This window comes from Gopherus flavomarginatus, chromosome 2, assembly GCF_025201925.1.
Source record: "Gopherus flavomarginatus isolate rGopFla2 chromosome 2, rGopFla2.mat.asm, whole genome shotgun sequence".
Taxonomy (NCBI): Eukaryota; Metazoa; Chordata; order Testudines; family Testudinidae; genus Gopherus; species Gopherus flavomarginatus.
Genome location: NC_066618.1, coordinates 61859033 through 61876054, shown reverse-complemented (window position 1 = coordinate 61876054; position 17022 = coordinate 61859033). Strand labels below are relative to the sequence as shown.

Here is a 17022-nt window from a genome sequence, read left to right as displayed (position 1 = left end):
ATCTTGGGATTAGTGTAACACACACACAGATATTTTCATCCCAGTTAAAACGTTTTAGAAGAGCACTAAGACAACTAAAGGAAATGTGGTAATTGTTATAGGCATGAGGCTATGCCTCGAGCCTGAAAAAAATGGCCTGGGGCGTGATTATCCCACGATAATCACACTAAGTGTTGTACCTAATTGCTTAATGAAGTAATTTGAATTGTGGTAAGGACATTCCTCAATCCTAAATCTATCAGAAACATGCAGAACAGATGCAATAAAAAGTCCACTGAAAGGTGGTTGAAAAAATTGGGAGCTTTTCCTGAGCAATCCAATCTGTGCAAGTTTAATAATACTATTTTGATTTTTAACATTTATGGCAAATCTTTTAAATTCTTGTATAAAATTTGATTTGCAAACGTTAAAGTCCATAATCAGCATACGCTGGAGAGATACAAAAAGGGTCTGATAACAGTTTCTATTTGTATCAGTGGCAAAACAAAAAACACCATCTTTAAACGAAAGCAGAATGAGGCTCAAAAATTTGCATTAAAAAAAATAAAGTACGCCTAATAGCAACCCTTGTATCATAGAATCATAGTTCTTGCTACATAGACATGTTACATCAGTTTTCACAGCAAAATGCCAAGCTTGCAGAAGTCCATTAGGGTAGGAGGACTTAAAGAGATCAGTGGCTACTATAGCATAAAGATATATTCACTGTATTTTTAGTGCAAAAATAGGATGCTTCATTTAGTGGTTTAAACATTTTGGTTCAGGATAAAATCCTGAATTTGAGTCTAGTTTCTCTATCTTTTTAATAATAAAATTGATAGATAATTCTATATGCTGAGCAGAGCAGAGAAAAATAATGCAGATTCTGAACTGCTTACACATAGGGTGACCATATTTCCAAAAGGGAAAACGGGACACTGCATGGGGCTAGCCCGAGCGCCCCCAACCCTGGTGCATGAGGCTGGCATGAGCTGCTCGCCCAACACCTCCCCCTCATCTGGGGCTGGTGTCGCTGCTGCTCACTCAAGCCCTGCCTGCCCCCCATCCGAGCCCTGCACGGGGCTGGCATCGCTGCTCACCCTTTTTTGAAAAGGTGGGCATTTTCCCCATTTGCTCTTGCAAATTTGATCAGTTGGCAAGAGTAAACAGGACAAATGTCCACTTTTCCCCAAAAAGTCGGGATGGCTCGGAGAGGACTTAAAAAAAAAAAAAAGAAAGAAAGAGACTGTCCTGGCCAAAACAGGACATATGGTCACCCTACTTATACATCCCATAGAAGGATTTTAGGATTCAAAATTTGGAAATAAATGTAAGGCAATGGAATGGACTTTGATATCAATTGAGTTGTTCAATTTAACTAAAACCACAAAGCCTTTAGAAACCTAAAGGTCTCAGAGAAGACTGACCATTACTGTATTACAAATAGGCCTGATTCTGAAGATCCATTTCCATTATATGCTTGAATGAACTCAGTATTTATTGTTCTTTCATATCATTAAAAGAGTTAAAAGGTTGAGAAAATGCATAATGTAAAGAAAGGTCAAATGATAATCATCGTCTGAAATGCAGTTACATGTACAAGTATAATAATTCCTTAGACTTCATGCTCCCTAGAGAGAAAGTTGTTCAAAACTGTTCACCTACAAAGGTTTATTTTGTGTTAAATACAGCTCAACAACCCTAAATGGTGGAATTAGACTGACCTTTCGCTCCTCTGCATCAGCAGTGGCTCTTTCCTGGCTCACTTTCTCAGCCTGGAGCCCTATCTTAGTAATCAAAGCTTCAGCATCTTGATTTCTCAGTTGTAGTTCTGCCTCTTGAGAGGCTAGTTTGGATTTCAGGTCTTCTACCTACAGCGCAACAGAGAAGAAATGTTTTGGAGTAGTCATTAATCAGGCACACTTCTTGAACATGTACATTTCCTGAAGGGGGATATAACTTGTACTTGAACTTTGTCTTCCATTCCATTTCAAAGCAAAATAGTATCCATCCCTTATTTTTCATCTTTACTTGTTATGATTTGTTTCCATGTTACAGCCCCATTTCTGTGGCTCAGGGGAGAAGTTTGTTGCTTTCTAAATGAACTAACAAATTATACAAAACAATCAAACCACACCCACCAAAACCTCAACAGCTCCTCTGATGTGCCCAAACTGTGATCTGTAAGCAGCTCAGCAAGGTCCTGCGAGCCCTGACATAGATGTATAAACAGCAGCAACAGGACATGTTGGAAAATGCTCATTAATCACTCTGAAGAGCCTTTCACAGATAATTTCAATGGAGATTTGCCGAACGGTTTCCATTAAAAAAAAATCAGGTTTTGTTTAACAAAGGCTACCTGTTTGTTGAAAGAGCAATTTATTGCTTGACATGCTAGTCACCCACGTAAAAATATCCAGCAACAGTATTTTTCCATGCATAATGGAAGGGCTTTTAATATATATTATTCTTTGGTTTTTCTTACTCATCCAAGCACTTTATCTGGTTGTTGGCCATGATCTGATTCTGTATCAAATCAGAAGAGATTCGCTATAACCTGATATGGACAGGTGCCAAGTCAGTACTAGCAGCTTTAAACCTCAAAGCCAGCAGAATGTCTGAGGGCTCTTCTGTTTGTTTGCTGGAAAACGTTAAGGTGAAATTCTGAAGCCCAACAAAAAACCTATCACACAACCTCTCCCCACCTTTGCCTCTGTTAGAACCCTGGGAATCTTCCCACTTAACCCTCTTGATGCATTGTTTCATGAGCACCATGTGGTATCCTAAAGCTGACTGTTAATACAGAACTAAAAGTCTTTAATGTTAGTTGTTTATTCCTACTGCCCAAGCTAAGGGAATATGAAAAAAGTGAAGTCTGTCCTCCCAGTTCTCATGCACTAGCACAAAGTTGCAGTGCTGTGCAAACACTGCAACTGAATGTTTAAATGTTCTATATCGATCGATAAACACAGAGACTTTGTAGTTTTAGCAAACAAATTGCCAGCCATTAGCATGTTTCTGAGGCTGGGAGGGGAAAAGAGGATCCAAAGAGCTTTCCCACTCCTGGTAACCCTGTGCAGAGATGAGTCAGTTTGGTGGGGAGCACAGGCACTGCTTACAGCTAGCTAGCATTAGCCTCCTAAAAAGAGACGGGAAGAAGTGATGGCTTCACCCCTCTAATCCTCCCTTCCCCATCAGCCAGCCAGCTACCATAGACAGGAGCATATCTGTACCTTCTCCCAGGGTGGCCCTGCTACTACTGTAGTATGCGCTCTGAGCCTCTTAAAAATTTTTCTGGAGCCCTTCTCACCCCTCCAGGGTAAGCTCTGACTTTGAGCCACAATCTAGCTCAAATGTTAAGATAGTAACCCATTTCTTTGACAGATATCTACACGTACCTGGAATTTGCAAGGCAATACATAAGATAACATCCAGTTTCAAAGCCCTAGTACAGCACTGAACCAGCAGTGCCAGAACTCAGCAGCCTACCAAAAAGGTGCAGAGACATTTCAATACCAGATTACCGAATTTTGCCTGGGTCAAATTGAAAAAAAATATGCATTCCTTAGAGGAGAGAGAATGACAAGAGTAGGTCTTTCCTCACATGTGGTAATTTACCTGCGAAGCTGTTGTTTTTAACTTCTGAATGCCATTCACCAGATGTTCCATGCGCTTGGACATCTCCTTGTATTTCTTCTCCAGCAGGATCTTATAAAGTGAGATTTGTGCCAGGAAACTTTTTGGAGTGGTGTAATTGTACCGCCTCTCATTCTGATAATATTTTGCACTCATCTCATTGACACTGGTGTGAGCATAGGCCATAAAAAGGCAAATGGAATCCTGAACATGTGGCTGAAAACATCAAAGGAACAGAAACAAATTTAAATACCAGGGCAAAGGAATATTTCAAAGATTAAATACAGTTATATACCTCAGGAAAAGTTACACATCCAAGGAAGGATAGCAAGCAATAATAATTTTCAAACTCTATTTCAAAAGCATAACACTTTCAGTACACTAAACAAAGAATTCAAATAATCAAACTGTCTCCCTAGCTTCTTACAATTTAGAATAATTCTCTCTCAGTACTCACAAGACTTTCACTGCAACAGCAGTTGAGTACTATGTATAATTTCACCATATATTTGAGACTCCGTCCCTTTCCCCCGAGGCCCTGCCCTACCCTACTCCTGCTCCGTGAGCCCTTGGCTCACGCCACTCTTTCTCCCCAGGGCCCCACCCCATGCCACCTCTTCTCCTCCAAGACCCCATCTCCCACTCACTCCTCTCCACCTCTTCTGCCATTGCTCACCCTTACAGCCAGTAAAAAGTGATGGGGCCATGGCTTCCCGGGCTCCCCATTCTGGCATCCCTGATTTGAGTTATTTTTAAAAAGCACCAACAGAAGGCTAAAAACGGTAAAATCTATAATTAATCACCATTGTACTATTAAGTGTAGAGTTAATGTGCTAGGAATTTGAAATTTCACTTCTAGAACTCTTGATTGAAAAATCATTTTCAGGTCAAATAAAAAGTGTGCACAATGGTCTTGCTCTGGTTCCACTGATCCCCACAGAATCCCACATATATCATAATCCCCAATCCAGTTCCTACTTGAAGTCAATAGGTGATACCACCATTGACTTCAAAAGAACAGGATTGGGCCCCAATCTAATGCCATTTGAAGTCAAAGGGAGTCTTTCTATTGACTTCAATGAGTATTGGGTCAGGCATTTAATCCATTACTTAGTGTATGCCAGGAGTTCTCAAACTTCATTGCACCGCAACCCCCTTTGGGCAATAAAAATTACTAGGCAACCGTAGGAGAGGGGAGGACTGAAGCCTGACCCAGCCTGAGCCCCCAGTGAGTGAGGGGGGGGGGAAAAAGCCAAAGCCCAAGGACTTCAGCCCTAGGCAGGGGGCCTGTAACCTGAGTCCTGATGCCCAGGGCTGAAGCCCTCAGGCTTTGGTCCCAGGCCCAAGCAAGTCTAATCTAGCCCTGGCAACCCCATTAAAATGGGGTTGTGACACACTTTGCGGTCCCATCCCACCGTCTGAGAGCTGCTGATGTATGTATATTGTACTCCAATGGAGCATTTCTTCATAACTTCTTTCCTATAGCTTTTATTTGACAATCCTACTTTATGATCCTTTAGAATGTATACCTCTTCCAAAATACTACATGATAATCAAAGCAGGCAAAGCATATTTAAAGCTCTTGAAAGAGATAATATTTACTAACGTAGTCCCATGCCAAGCAGAAAATATCGACAAAAGTGAAACTCTGTCTTCATCCACTCGGCTTGAGTTAAGTGAGGAGGACAGGAAGGGATAGGACAATGAGCGTTCCAAGTGCATGTCTTTAAATTATTTTTATTCCAAAATTCCCAACAGATAAAATATGCTACCCTAGGGCTTTGATCTGGAGCATTATTCACTGGATAAAGCTTGGAATGAGAAGCTCATTTTCTATGAGAAATGTTTTAGGCTTTTTTAAAAAAAATACAAATCTAAGAATATTAGAGTCATTAGCATGTATGCATATATATTCTGTAGAACTTTGAGCTTGGGAAAGTAAGTCTTGGGTTAAACTTTATTTTTCCATTTTGTCCTCTATGACTTCTAACGTACTTAACTTTATAATCTGTGGAGTCACATCTCCCTCATTTTAATGATTATTTATTGCATTCTGTACAAGACGAACCCAGTTCAATTAATCAAGGGAAGCCTAAAAATCAATTAATATGAATTAAATGAGCTACACCAACTCTTAGGAAAGTCACACATAATTTACCAAAGCATTGTCAATAATGCTTAGAGATCTTTTGGAAAATTGCTCATAAGTGGTTGCTGATGCAGTTAAACGTTTCAAACCTACATCATTAATATTACAATCAGGTTGGTGTAGACAGACTTACAATTTTTCTCAGTGAGAAGCCTCATTATATTTTGTGGCTTTAAAAGCTAGCTTAAAAAAAACACAGTTTCACCTGTGATTGCGATAATAGAAATCTGAAGCAGGAACCAAATACAGAATGACTGCATATATGGAAAGTTTAAATGTATTGTCTTTAAAACAATAAATAAGAGTCTCCACACACCCTTTGTCGGAGCAAAGGTAGCATAACCCAGCTAATATAAAATAAAATACAGAAATCTGTTTCTTAAATCAAGGAAATGAACAAAGATATTTTATGCACATTTGATCACAAGCAGAAATCTGTTCCAGTCTTTTACTTTTAAATGTCTATTATACACACAAACATTGCAGTACAGATATCCATCCTAGCCAAGGGCAACCCTCTTACAGAGTAACTGGCCCCTACCCAATCATGATGCTTATGAGAAGTCTCTACTCAGCAGTCCTGAAAAGCTTAACAACATTTTCATTTGTAAATCAGTGAGGGAAGAAGTGGGTTCCGGTAGAGCTGCAAGTGGCCTGAGACAACTTGTCTCAAGGGGGCAAAATAACTATTGTTATCAAGCTTAACAAAATGGCACAGCATGGGAGATATGCCGAGCCAGAGAGCAGCTGGTTGTAATTCACACTGTTTTTCAGAAAACTCTAATCGTTCCCGAACAGACCTCTTTGATGATTGGTCTTCCCTGCATTTTCAATTTGTCACTTTCTCTTATGATAAGGTCAGCAGTGACAGCACTTCCTGACATTAACAGCTGTGGCTTTTAAAAGGGTCATTGTGGAACTACTAATTGCAGTAATTTCATTAGCATAAATTATTTATTCTGCCATTCATTTATCTCTCTTTTTTTAATGCTACATTGCATTTTTCAGTATAAACCCATTCAGAGATGTAAGCAAAGAAAATTATTATTGCTAGTTTGGCCTTCTTTATGTAAAAACTAGTTGATACTTTCAATTATTTTTTTAACTGCTGATCACTAGGAAGTATAAAATAGCAACAAGCCAATAACCAAGATTACCAAGTTCTGAATCAGGGATATTCAATATTCCTAATGAGAACTGGGAGAAAGGGGAGTTTGTATTTTGTTATGAACTGGATACAAAGGCAAAGTCTTTTTTTACTTCCGATGCACCAAGGAAATCACTTTATTTTAGATCTTGGCATACTGGCTTTTGTGCATACAAGAGCTCAGACAATCCTGTATCCGCTCTGGGTCACTACTGGAGTTAAGAAGACTTTTGTCTGGATAAGGAAGGCTATTTATTGCTTTTCTAAACTAGCCATTACTAAACCAGCTATTCTACCTTCTGACTACAGATCTCAGCTTTCGTCAACAAGTTCTGTTAGCCGAAAATGCACTAAGCAATAGCAGAAATGACTGATGCTACTGAACCTCTTGACTGTGTAATTTAGGCAGTTATCAAAACAGGGAGGGAAACCTACCCATTGTTAGTATTGGGAGCCAGGAAGGAAAGATATTTCAAGCTGTCATTATGTCATATTATGTTGGATTTCACTATATCTTATGCAAGATATAGCACCTCCGGAGTAGAATGACAAATTTTCTTAAACGAAGTGCACAGTTTAGTACCAAGCCTCCAAACTACAGTGCAAGATAGCACAGCAGAAGAACTTCAAAGGAGTGGGAAGGGTTTTTTTGTTTGTTTGAGGAAAACAAGGTTAATTGTGGATCCCCTTATTTTATGTTTCCAGTTGATATATGAAAATACAGTGAGTTGTGGGATGTGGAGATTACATGGCATACTAAGATTAGACAGACCAGGCTAATACCTCAGAAAACACACTTTGTTTATTTCATTAAAACATTATTTCAGCCTCTATCAAAGTTTCGTAACGGAGTGTTAACCTTATACACCCCATATATGGTATTTAAATCTCAGCATCTCTACGTAGGGTTCTCTCTTTTTGCCAGGCTGCATGTTAATCAGTTTGAGTTTTTGTTGCAAAATATTTTAAAAACCCACCGGAACCAACTTGACTTCTGCTCTGACGCTCTCCATTTCCTCCCCAGTCTCTCTCAACTTTAAGCTCCTTTTCTCTTCCTCGCTACACCACGCTATAGCCAGTACCCTTCCCTTCACCCTTCCAGTGAGATTCCTACACCTGGAGAGGATGCTGTTGAGTAAGGCAAGTCACTTGCTTTCCTCAGAGGCACACTTTGTTAATAGATTCATAGTTTAAGGCCAGAGGGATCACTAGATCAACTACTCTGAGTTCCTGTATAATCGCAGGCCATTAAGCTTCACCCAGACACCCATCATTGAGCCCATTAACTTGTTTAGGCTTTGGTCAAACGTATCTTTCAGAAAGACACCCAGTTTTGATTTGAAGACATCCACTAAATTCCCCTGGTAGTTTTTTCCAATGGTTAATCACCTTCACTGTTAAAAACATGTGCCTTATTTACAATTTAAATGTTTCTCCTTCAGCTTCCAGCCACTGGATTATTGTTATGCCTTTCTCCACTTGATTAAAGAGCCCTACAGTACCAGTATTTTCTCAATCAGAATAATTATAACACTGTAAATCAAGATGCCTCTTAATCTTCTTTAAGATAAACAAAACAGATTGAGCTCCTTAAGTCTCTCACTTTAAGGCATTTTCTCCAGCCCTGGAATCCTTTTTGCGGCTCTTTTCTGCACTCTCTCCAGTTTTTCAACATCCTTTTAAAAACGTGATTGGAACTGTATGAAGTATTCCACTATTAATCTCAACAGTGCCATATGCAGAGGCAAACACCCGCCACCCTCCGCACACACACACACACACACTCTTGCTCTCTACTCCCCTGTTTATACATCCAAAGATCACATTAGCCCCTTTTGCCATAGCATCCCACTGGGAGCTCATGTTCAGTTTCTCTTCTATTATGTTCCCTAGACCATTTTCATAGTTACAGCTTTCCATAATAAAGGCTCTCATTCTGTAGATATGGCCCGCAGTCCTTGTTCCTAGGTTATAACTTTGTATTTGGTTGTATTAAAGGTTTTATTTGTATGGGCCCAGTTTACCAAATGATCTAGATTGCTCTGCATGACTGCCCTATTCTCATCATTATTTACCACTCTCCACTGATCTTCATCTATTTTATTTTGTGTCTTTTCTGGGTATTTCTAGCCCTTCCACAGGAAGTAAGACGAGGAAGAACTGAGTGTGGGTCTGATGAAATCCTGCTGATAGGATCAGTCAAATAGCTGAGTTTTTTAAACACACAATTCAAAAATAAAGCAAAAAGGAGTTTACTGAAAATCGACGTGGCTTTTACAGAAGAGTGATTGTAAGTCCTCTGTTAGTCCAAATGAAGTTCTTTGATTACACTTTCAGTCCCACTGAACATGGTGATTTGTAATAATCATTGTCTAGTTGCATCCAGAGATTCTAGTAACCAATGAGAATGAAGCTTTGGGATGTTGCCAGTACTTCCCCCCACCCAGTCCCAAAATGCAGTGCGAGACTTCTTAAACAATAGGTGTAAAATCCTGGCCGAATTTGCCTTTGGTTTCAAACTCCTATGTGCTCCAGTGGGGCTAGGATTTCACTCTAGAGGTGGGGAGAAAGCTTGTTTTCTCTCTTAACCTGTAGATGCTGCCTAAATGCTGAACTCTAAACCGCCCCAAAATCCAGTTACTCTCCATCAGCCTGAATTTCTTGTTTCATTTCACCACAAGAGAGCTGGCATTAAACTCGGAGGTTTATTTTTAAAGGGGTCACTTAGCTGTACTATTTTATTTGTAGCGATTTTTTTCTTTAAAAGCACAGTTTCAAAACCTGCCTCAAACTAAAACCTCTTGTAATTACTGCGGTTTTCTTAAAACACAGGTTTGGGACAATTAAAAGTTGAGTGTAGGTTATACCAATAACCAAGTGCTTAACTGTAGATCTGGCATTCATCCTCCCAAGTTACTGGATGGCATGATCATAATACATGCCAACAGTATGGACAAAGGTGAGCTGTGGCTAACAAGCCTCCTCTGATAAGAGGCAATAAAGGGACATCTAAACATCTAAAATGAAGCAAATTGAACTACCCATGAAACACAGCAGCACTACAAAGGAAAAAAAGGAAGAACCCACCCACTTAAATCCCTTTCAGTTGACAGAGGCAGCCAGATACCAGCTAAGGTTCTCTCTGTTCTTCAGGGTGATCCTCTCCCACCCTGCTTCCCTAATACACCTCTGCCACACTCCCGGCCCATGCTTCGTTTCACAATACTGTCTGATCTTTCCCTCTTCGCAATACTTTCCACTCCTCCTCAGCTGCGCTCTTTGCTACTCACCTCGCCTGCTCCTTTCTGATTCATTTCTGCTTCTCTTCTGTCTCCCTTAGTTATGTTTTTTTCCACAAAGACAGCTGTTATAGCTGCTCTGTCCTTCTGTTCCAGGTCCGCCCTGCCCCTTCCACTCCCAACCCCCCTTGCTGGTTTTTTTATACTTTGTTTTACCATGTTAGGCTTTTAATTGGCTTTACATACCCACTGACATTATCTGCACTGTCTCAGCCATCAAATGCTACTCTGAGAAGAGAGCGTGCTGAGACAGAGTCCTAAAATAAATGTCTGATGATGATAAAATGTCAAATTATTTTGTCTCTTGGGTCAATTGCCATTTATTTCATTATTAGGCTGAACAGGAAAAATATTTCTTAGGGGCAGTTATCCACTCATTTATGCCTGTGTACAGAAGAGAATCACATATGCACATACATATTTACTCCTGTTAATGAATTATTTCCAGATGTCCAAAGCAGGTACTTTGCACCATGTAAAAACACTATTCTTAACAAAGGGTCCATTAATATTAACTGCCTAAATTGCGATGACATGTTGTGTTCTTAATGGAGTGGATTAAAATTTATTAAGGAAGTGATCAAATTTGTATTCATTCAAATCAAAATAAATGTGTTTAACCTTTAGACAAAAGAAAGTGCACCATAAATATGCTCTCTCTTCTGCACATTATCCTCATTTCTCCTTTAAACTAAACAGGAACATGGAAGTTGATAAAACAGCAAACAAAATAAATATTTAGGTGCCCTAACACCAAAATCTCTTTAAGTACCTTACAAGGCAAAGTTAGGCTGTTTATATCAAAAACAGTAAGGATTTCTAAGTCTCTCTCTCTTACTCTTAGAATCCTATAGGAGGCATCAGTATACCATTGCAGAGTGAGCTACAGCAAACACTGATGTGAGACACTGAGATAAGAAGTGAAGCAAGTCTCTCCACAACCAGTAGATGTCATTGGTCACTTTTCATATCACAACTTGCCTGGCACTGATCACTGTCAATGGCACAGGAGGTAAAGGATGCAAAATATCTCTGCTACCAGGATGTAAAGATCATCAAAGAGGCCCCTCCATCCCATCTTTACTTTATTCTTTATTGATTCTGTATTTTTTCCTTGTGAACGGAGTACAAATGCTGCAAATGTGGCAGTCTCCTTCACATTAAAATTTTATTCCCTATTCAGGCTTTTCAACTAATAACTAATAACACAGAAATCAGATGTTTATCGGTAACAGAAAATATATTAATCCAGCACAAAATTTATTGTTTGTTTCTTTTCCCCAAGTTCCAGTCCTTATTATATCTAACTGGTGGCATCAAGTTCTGCAAGCTCTTTTCTAAGAGGTATCTTGCTATTGCCACTGCCAGACCTTCAGTTGCCATCCCCACAACATTCGGTTGCCTGGAAACTCTCCCTATGGGGTTCTCCTTAATGCCAGGGGATAGTTGACTTGAGATGCTAGGCTCTTCATCTGCACTCCTGAAATCCTGTGCTTCTGATCTCTACAAATCCCTTACATCACTCGATGGTCCGAAAACAGATGTATGATCCTCTGAAAGTCAGAATTGCTACACACCAGTTGCCACTGAACCAAAACCAACAATTTCCCTACATCTTTCTTGCTTATAAATGAAACCGTGTATTAGCACCCTCTCTGCATTACATTTCTACACACATTAGATTCTAACTTTTAAAAATAGATACATGTGAGGGACTAATGCACCAACTTTTCACATCTGGAGATCAGAGTTCAAATTGGCAGTAGTGAAAATAGTTGTCTGCATCACAAAACCACTGCACAAGCTGGTATCATACCCAGTCTCTGTCCAAAGGAAATTGAATACCAGAATAGTAAGACATCTATTAAAAGTTAGAATCCAGCCACCATTGCATATAGAAGCTGGCACACCAGCCTCTGCTAAGAGTCCCTCTCCTTCACAGCCACCATATTCACTTACACACTACTTTAGAAAAACAACTCAGAACCTGCCATTGAGAAAAGGGAGAGGATCTACGGTCTTCCCAAAATCCTAGGATGCAAAATTTACAGAGGAATATTTTCAGAGCTATTGAAAGAGGTTAAACATCTTTTCTGGCTTAATGTGAACTATATAGTAGCAAGCACTGTAATATCAGGAACTGGGTTATCTACTCTGTCACATCAATTTCTGCCATCAGCATCGGTAATGATGCCAGCTGCCTGATCAGTTATATACCTTTACATCCCTATCAGGCTGAAAGAGGGACATCCTTGACAGAAGGAAGTCAATGTCCTTTAAAAGTCTTTTAATGAATAGCTTTCTTCTTTCTTCATACTGCCACAAGACAATATGGGACTAAAAACACAATTGGAAAAATGCTGCCAGGCTGTTTAAAAGCCTCACTGCCCATCACAGGAGCAACGTTTGGGTTTTTTTTACACACTGAAAGCCGAAAAGGAAACATATTGTCACGTGATTTTTTTGGGGTGGGTCAAGTTTCAGACTCCAGTGTAAGGGGAGGAAATAACTCAGTCCCCAGATTTTAAACTGCTGGCTGCATTGTGCGTGCAGCTGCTGGGAAGATTTCAACCTGTCCAGAACTTCAGTGAATGGAAAACATGTAGCTCTGCTGAGGTAACATCTGAGTTGTTGACTGCAAATGTTTGCTCCTCATCTATTACTATGCTAGTGAACACCTCAAATTATACTGACAAGGTTAAATCTATCCCATGGTCTGGGGCATTCTCATGTCTGTGGGATTTCTAAAAGCCCAACATCCATGGAAATTTTGGGGAAGATAAGCCACGCACCTCAGCACTGTTTCCCTCTCCCTCCCCCTCCCATGACCCCATGTCATAGAAATGAAGTCAGTAGCAGGGGTAAGCTTTATAATCTTAAAAGACAATGAATATGCAAAAGGAATAAAAAAAGAAATGTTTTTTCCAGCACATTCAATTATTGATCTTTCAAGGATCAGTGTTGCTTTCTCGTCTGATTGACGAGCTTGAAACTCAGTACCTCAATCACCTCTGTCTCCTCAATGAACCTCCTGCTGACGGAGTGCAGGGCCTCCTGCGGCCACTCATGAAACCAGTCAATAGCTGTGCAGTTAACTATGGCTGGGAACTTCCGAGCTCTAACTCTCAGCGTGGAACCAACTGGAGAGAAACACAAAATGATCTGCAGAGATGAGGAGGGAAAAGAGAGCAAAGAATTACAAGGCACGTTGAGGTGATTAAAGAAAGGAATGTAGTGAACCATGGCAATGAGCCATTGCAAGTGAGTTCACAGCTGAAATTCCAATCAGCCTAGCAGCTAATGAACCTAGGCAAACTACAATTTTACCTGATGCAAATAAGTTTTACTCACTATATTGTATGTTATACAAACAATGCCTGCCTCTTTCTCCTTCCTCCCCAAGCTAGTAGCAGTTACTTAGCCTGATGTACATTAAAATCAGTAATGTGACCGTAAAATTTTGTCAGCACAGAGACAGCTAGAGTTCACTGAGTCAGATAGCCAATCTAACAGTCTAAGTAGGTTAAAGTAATATCTAATACTGGTTCAATATCTCCCTGCAAGCTCAAAAGGCTTCTGAAAAAAGAAAAGGGCTCATAGTTTGTACATGCATTTCCAAAGAGTATTCTTTCTGGAAAGCAGAATTTCAAATCAGGTCTAAAATATCTAAGTAAAAAATAATAATAAAATAATAAAAATAAATTAAAGATAAAAAATTAAAATAAATAAAATATGAAATAAATAATAATAATTAATACTGTGATGACACTGATTTGTTGATATCAGTGTCTTGCAAAAGCTACTCCAGGGAAGCTGGTGAAGGAGATAGTTACTGTACTTAACATCTTTTTAGGGCGTTATGTTTGATTTAAGATAATTAACTGAATGTCAAGCATTAGATTGTCAAAAGTGGGAAGGAGTGTTTTTTTGCCCATTTCTACTCTCCTAGGATGAGATGCATTGTTTCTCTTATTATTTAGGAATATTTCAAATCATGTGGTATCAATATCTGTTTGAGTAAGTATCTTAATACTATTAATGCCAGTGGAAAAATACCCAAATAGCACTTTCACTAAAACTGTACAACATCCAGAATTGATTATAATCATTCCTAATAACTGCAGAAGCCAGGACAGAGACTGGTGGAGCACTTTAGATAAATGATAGGTTTATTCTGCCTCTTCAGTCATCTGTCACTGCCGTTATAATGTATTCAAAGAAAATTGTCAAGAAGCAAAGTGAGGTCAGCTGAAAAGGAAGAAAAGCAGAAAGATAAAGGAAGGTGGGGTGTGTGGGGAGGAACAGAGGGGTGAAATAAGAGAAGTCAAGAAAGGATGAAAAACAGAGGGGATTGGTCAGGAACCAATTTGGCAGAGAGGGACCCTTGGGAGAGGAGGGGAAAGAAAGACAAGTTGGGATGAGTGGCTGCACTATAAAAAAAATACCGAAGGCTAGCTACTGCAGAACAGTTTTCTAAAAATTCTTCCATGTGGGAGTAATGTCCATACGGACAATTTGTTGCAATCAATCTGCACTTATGGGCAAAGGTGAATAAATTCCAACAGTAATCACCTCACCTTGGGAAATCTACCATTCAAATAATGAAGATTATGCTCAGACTGTAAAGTCTTTGGGGCAAGGACTGTCTTTTTCTTATACCTGTTTGAAAGGCCTCATACAAGGAGATCCTCATCACTGACTGGCACCTCCAGAGCCTGTTGCAACACGACCCCCCATGTGGCTTTTGTCACTTTGCCGTTGGTCTGTTCTAGCTTTGAAGGGCTTGAAATCAGTACATGGTTATGGGAATTTCCCCGTATGCTTCCACCCCTTTTTACCAATGGGATAAGGAAATTGTTGTTGAATTCACAATTACTGGGGTAGGGGCAAAGCGGTGCTTCCTCTGGCTGGTGCTGGCTCCAGAAGCAGGGCTGTGTGATCATTGACAGCTTCACACGACTGCTGGCACTGTTCTCAGAGGGAAATGCTACTGGCCAGAGATTAGCATAAAGAGCACAATTTCAACAGTCCTTTTGGAAATCATTATGTAGATGCGGGGAGAGGGAGGAGAGAGTGAAAGACTGGCAGTGAGGGAGGAGAAGAAAGTGATGGGAGAGGAGGAAAAGGAGATGTCGTAAGGAAGACGGATAACTGTCAACATGAAAATACCAGCTGAGCTAGTAAGAGGGCAACTGGAGCTGTTACTGGGGAAAATCCTACATATAAAAACAAAATTAAGGCCCCAAATCCATGCATTTGGGATCATGGTCTCAGTTTTTCACTGCACCCCTCACCATTTTTTATTCCATTTACCCCTCCCCACCTTTTTTTTACTCCTAATTAATTGTGCTCACATGTAGCAATTCAATTTCCATCATGCTTTGCACAATGCTTCACTTCCCTTTAGCTATGATCTCAGTGTGTTTATTTTTCTTTGTGTGGCGGGGGGGGGGGAGAAATGTCTATTTCATGTTATAATGGAGATTTGATTTGCTGTAGTCACTCTGTTTTCCCTAGTTGATCTAATTTATATACAGACAGAGGGAACACCCCCTCATATTTACCTCAAATTCCGCTACCCATAATTCACTTGTACATTTATCCTGGATAGCACTTGAGAATGTGTCAGCAATAAGCTTTGAACCAGAGTCGAGTGAACAAAAATAGGATATGAGATTCTGTTAGAGAATCTCAAAAGCCTGGATGATTATCTGAGCTTTTTCATGCCCCTCCTCCTCTGTGATCTTCAAAGAGGTTCCCCCTCCTCCATACAGCCCTCCTTCTTCTCTGCAACCACTCGGTTCAACTGTAACACCAAGTTGTAATTATTACACCTTTGCACATGTTCCCTTTCTATCTTGCAGTTTCATGAAGCTGTTACTTCTTTCCCACCTAACTAAGGGTATGTCTACACTAAAAATATAAGTCAACTTATGTTAGGTCAACTTACAGCTACTGCAGTAATTACTGCAGTGGTTCATGTCCACACTGCCCTTCTTCTGTCGGTCGTGTGCATCCTCACGAGGAGAACTTCTACCTACTGAAGGGGGGAAATGTTGGGAGCTGAGAGCCCCCCATCTCCTGTCTCCTCACCAGGCTGCCATAGGGCTTCAGGCTCCCCATTCCCCGCTGAGACTTTGGCTGCAACAAGTCTCCCGGCTTTCCGCTCCCTGCTGGGAGCCCATAGGAGCAGCAGCTTGCTCCCCGCAAGCAGCATATCGGCCACCAGGGCAGCTTTCGGCTCCCCGCTCCATGTCAGGCTGTTGGGACTCTCGGGCTCCCTGTTGAGTGGCTGCACGTTCCCAGTGGGAAGCAGGGAGCTTCAATGCAGCTGGACTCCCAGCAGGGAATGGGGAGCCAGGAGTCTGGGCAACAGCCTGGCTGGGACTAGGGAGCCAGGCAGGTGCAGCCCTGCTCCAGGCGGGAAGCCGGGAGCCTCGGGGCAGCCTAGCAGGAGCAAGTCTGTAGTGTGTACACTGACATAATTAGGTCAATATAAGCTGCCTTATGTCAACCTAATGCTGTAGTGTAGACCAAGCCTCTGTTCCTCACATTCATGCAGATTTCATACCCAGCTTTCTGAGTACCTTTGATGCAAGGACAATCAAAATCCAAAGTCTTGCACACACTGCTAAGCAAGGAGCAACTCAGAATTTAACAGTTTCTCAGTCTTCCATTCCAATCAGTAGTTTTTTTCCTTTTTAAAATGTTAGGCACAATACTTTTATAGTATAATAATTACTTTTGATGACCTATTTAATTAAACCTGTGGAATTATTATTAATATTGCACTTTTGGGGTGCAGATGCTTT

General features: G+C 40.4%; 1 protein-coding gene across 1 annotated transcript in view; it reads right to left on the bottom strand.

The window, feature by feature from the left end:
- DNAH11 (dynein axonemal heavy chain 11) overlaps positions 1 to 17022 on the bottom strand; it is a 299093-nt gene that overhangs the window by 105477 nt on the left and 176594 nt on the right. The window contains exons 55-57 of the mRNA XM_050938580.1: positions 13211 to 13372; positions 3598 to 3831; positions 1704 to 1850 (exon numbers count right to left, since the gene is read on the bottom strand). Of these exons, the coding sequence (XP_050794537.1) occupies positions 1704 to 1850; positions 3598 to 3831; positions 13211 to 13372 (543 nt within the window). The remainder of the gene's footprint in view (positions 1 to 1703; positions 1851 to 3597; positions 3832 to 13210; positions 13373 to 17022) is intronic.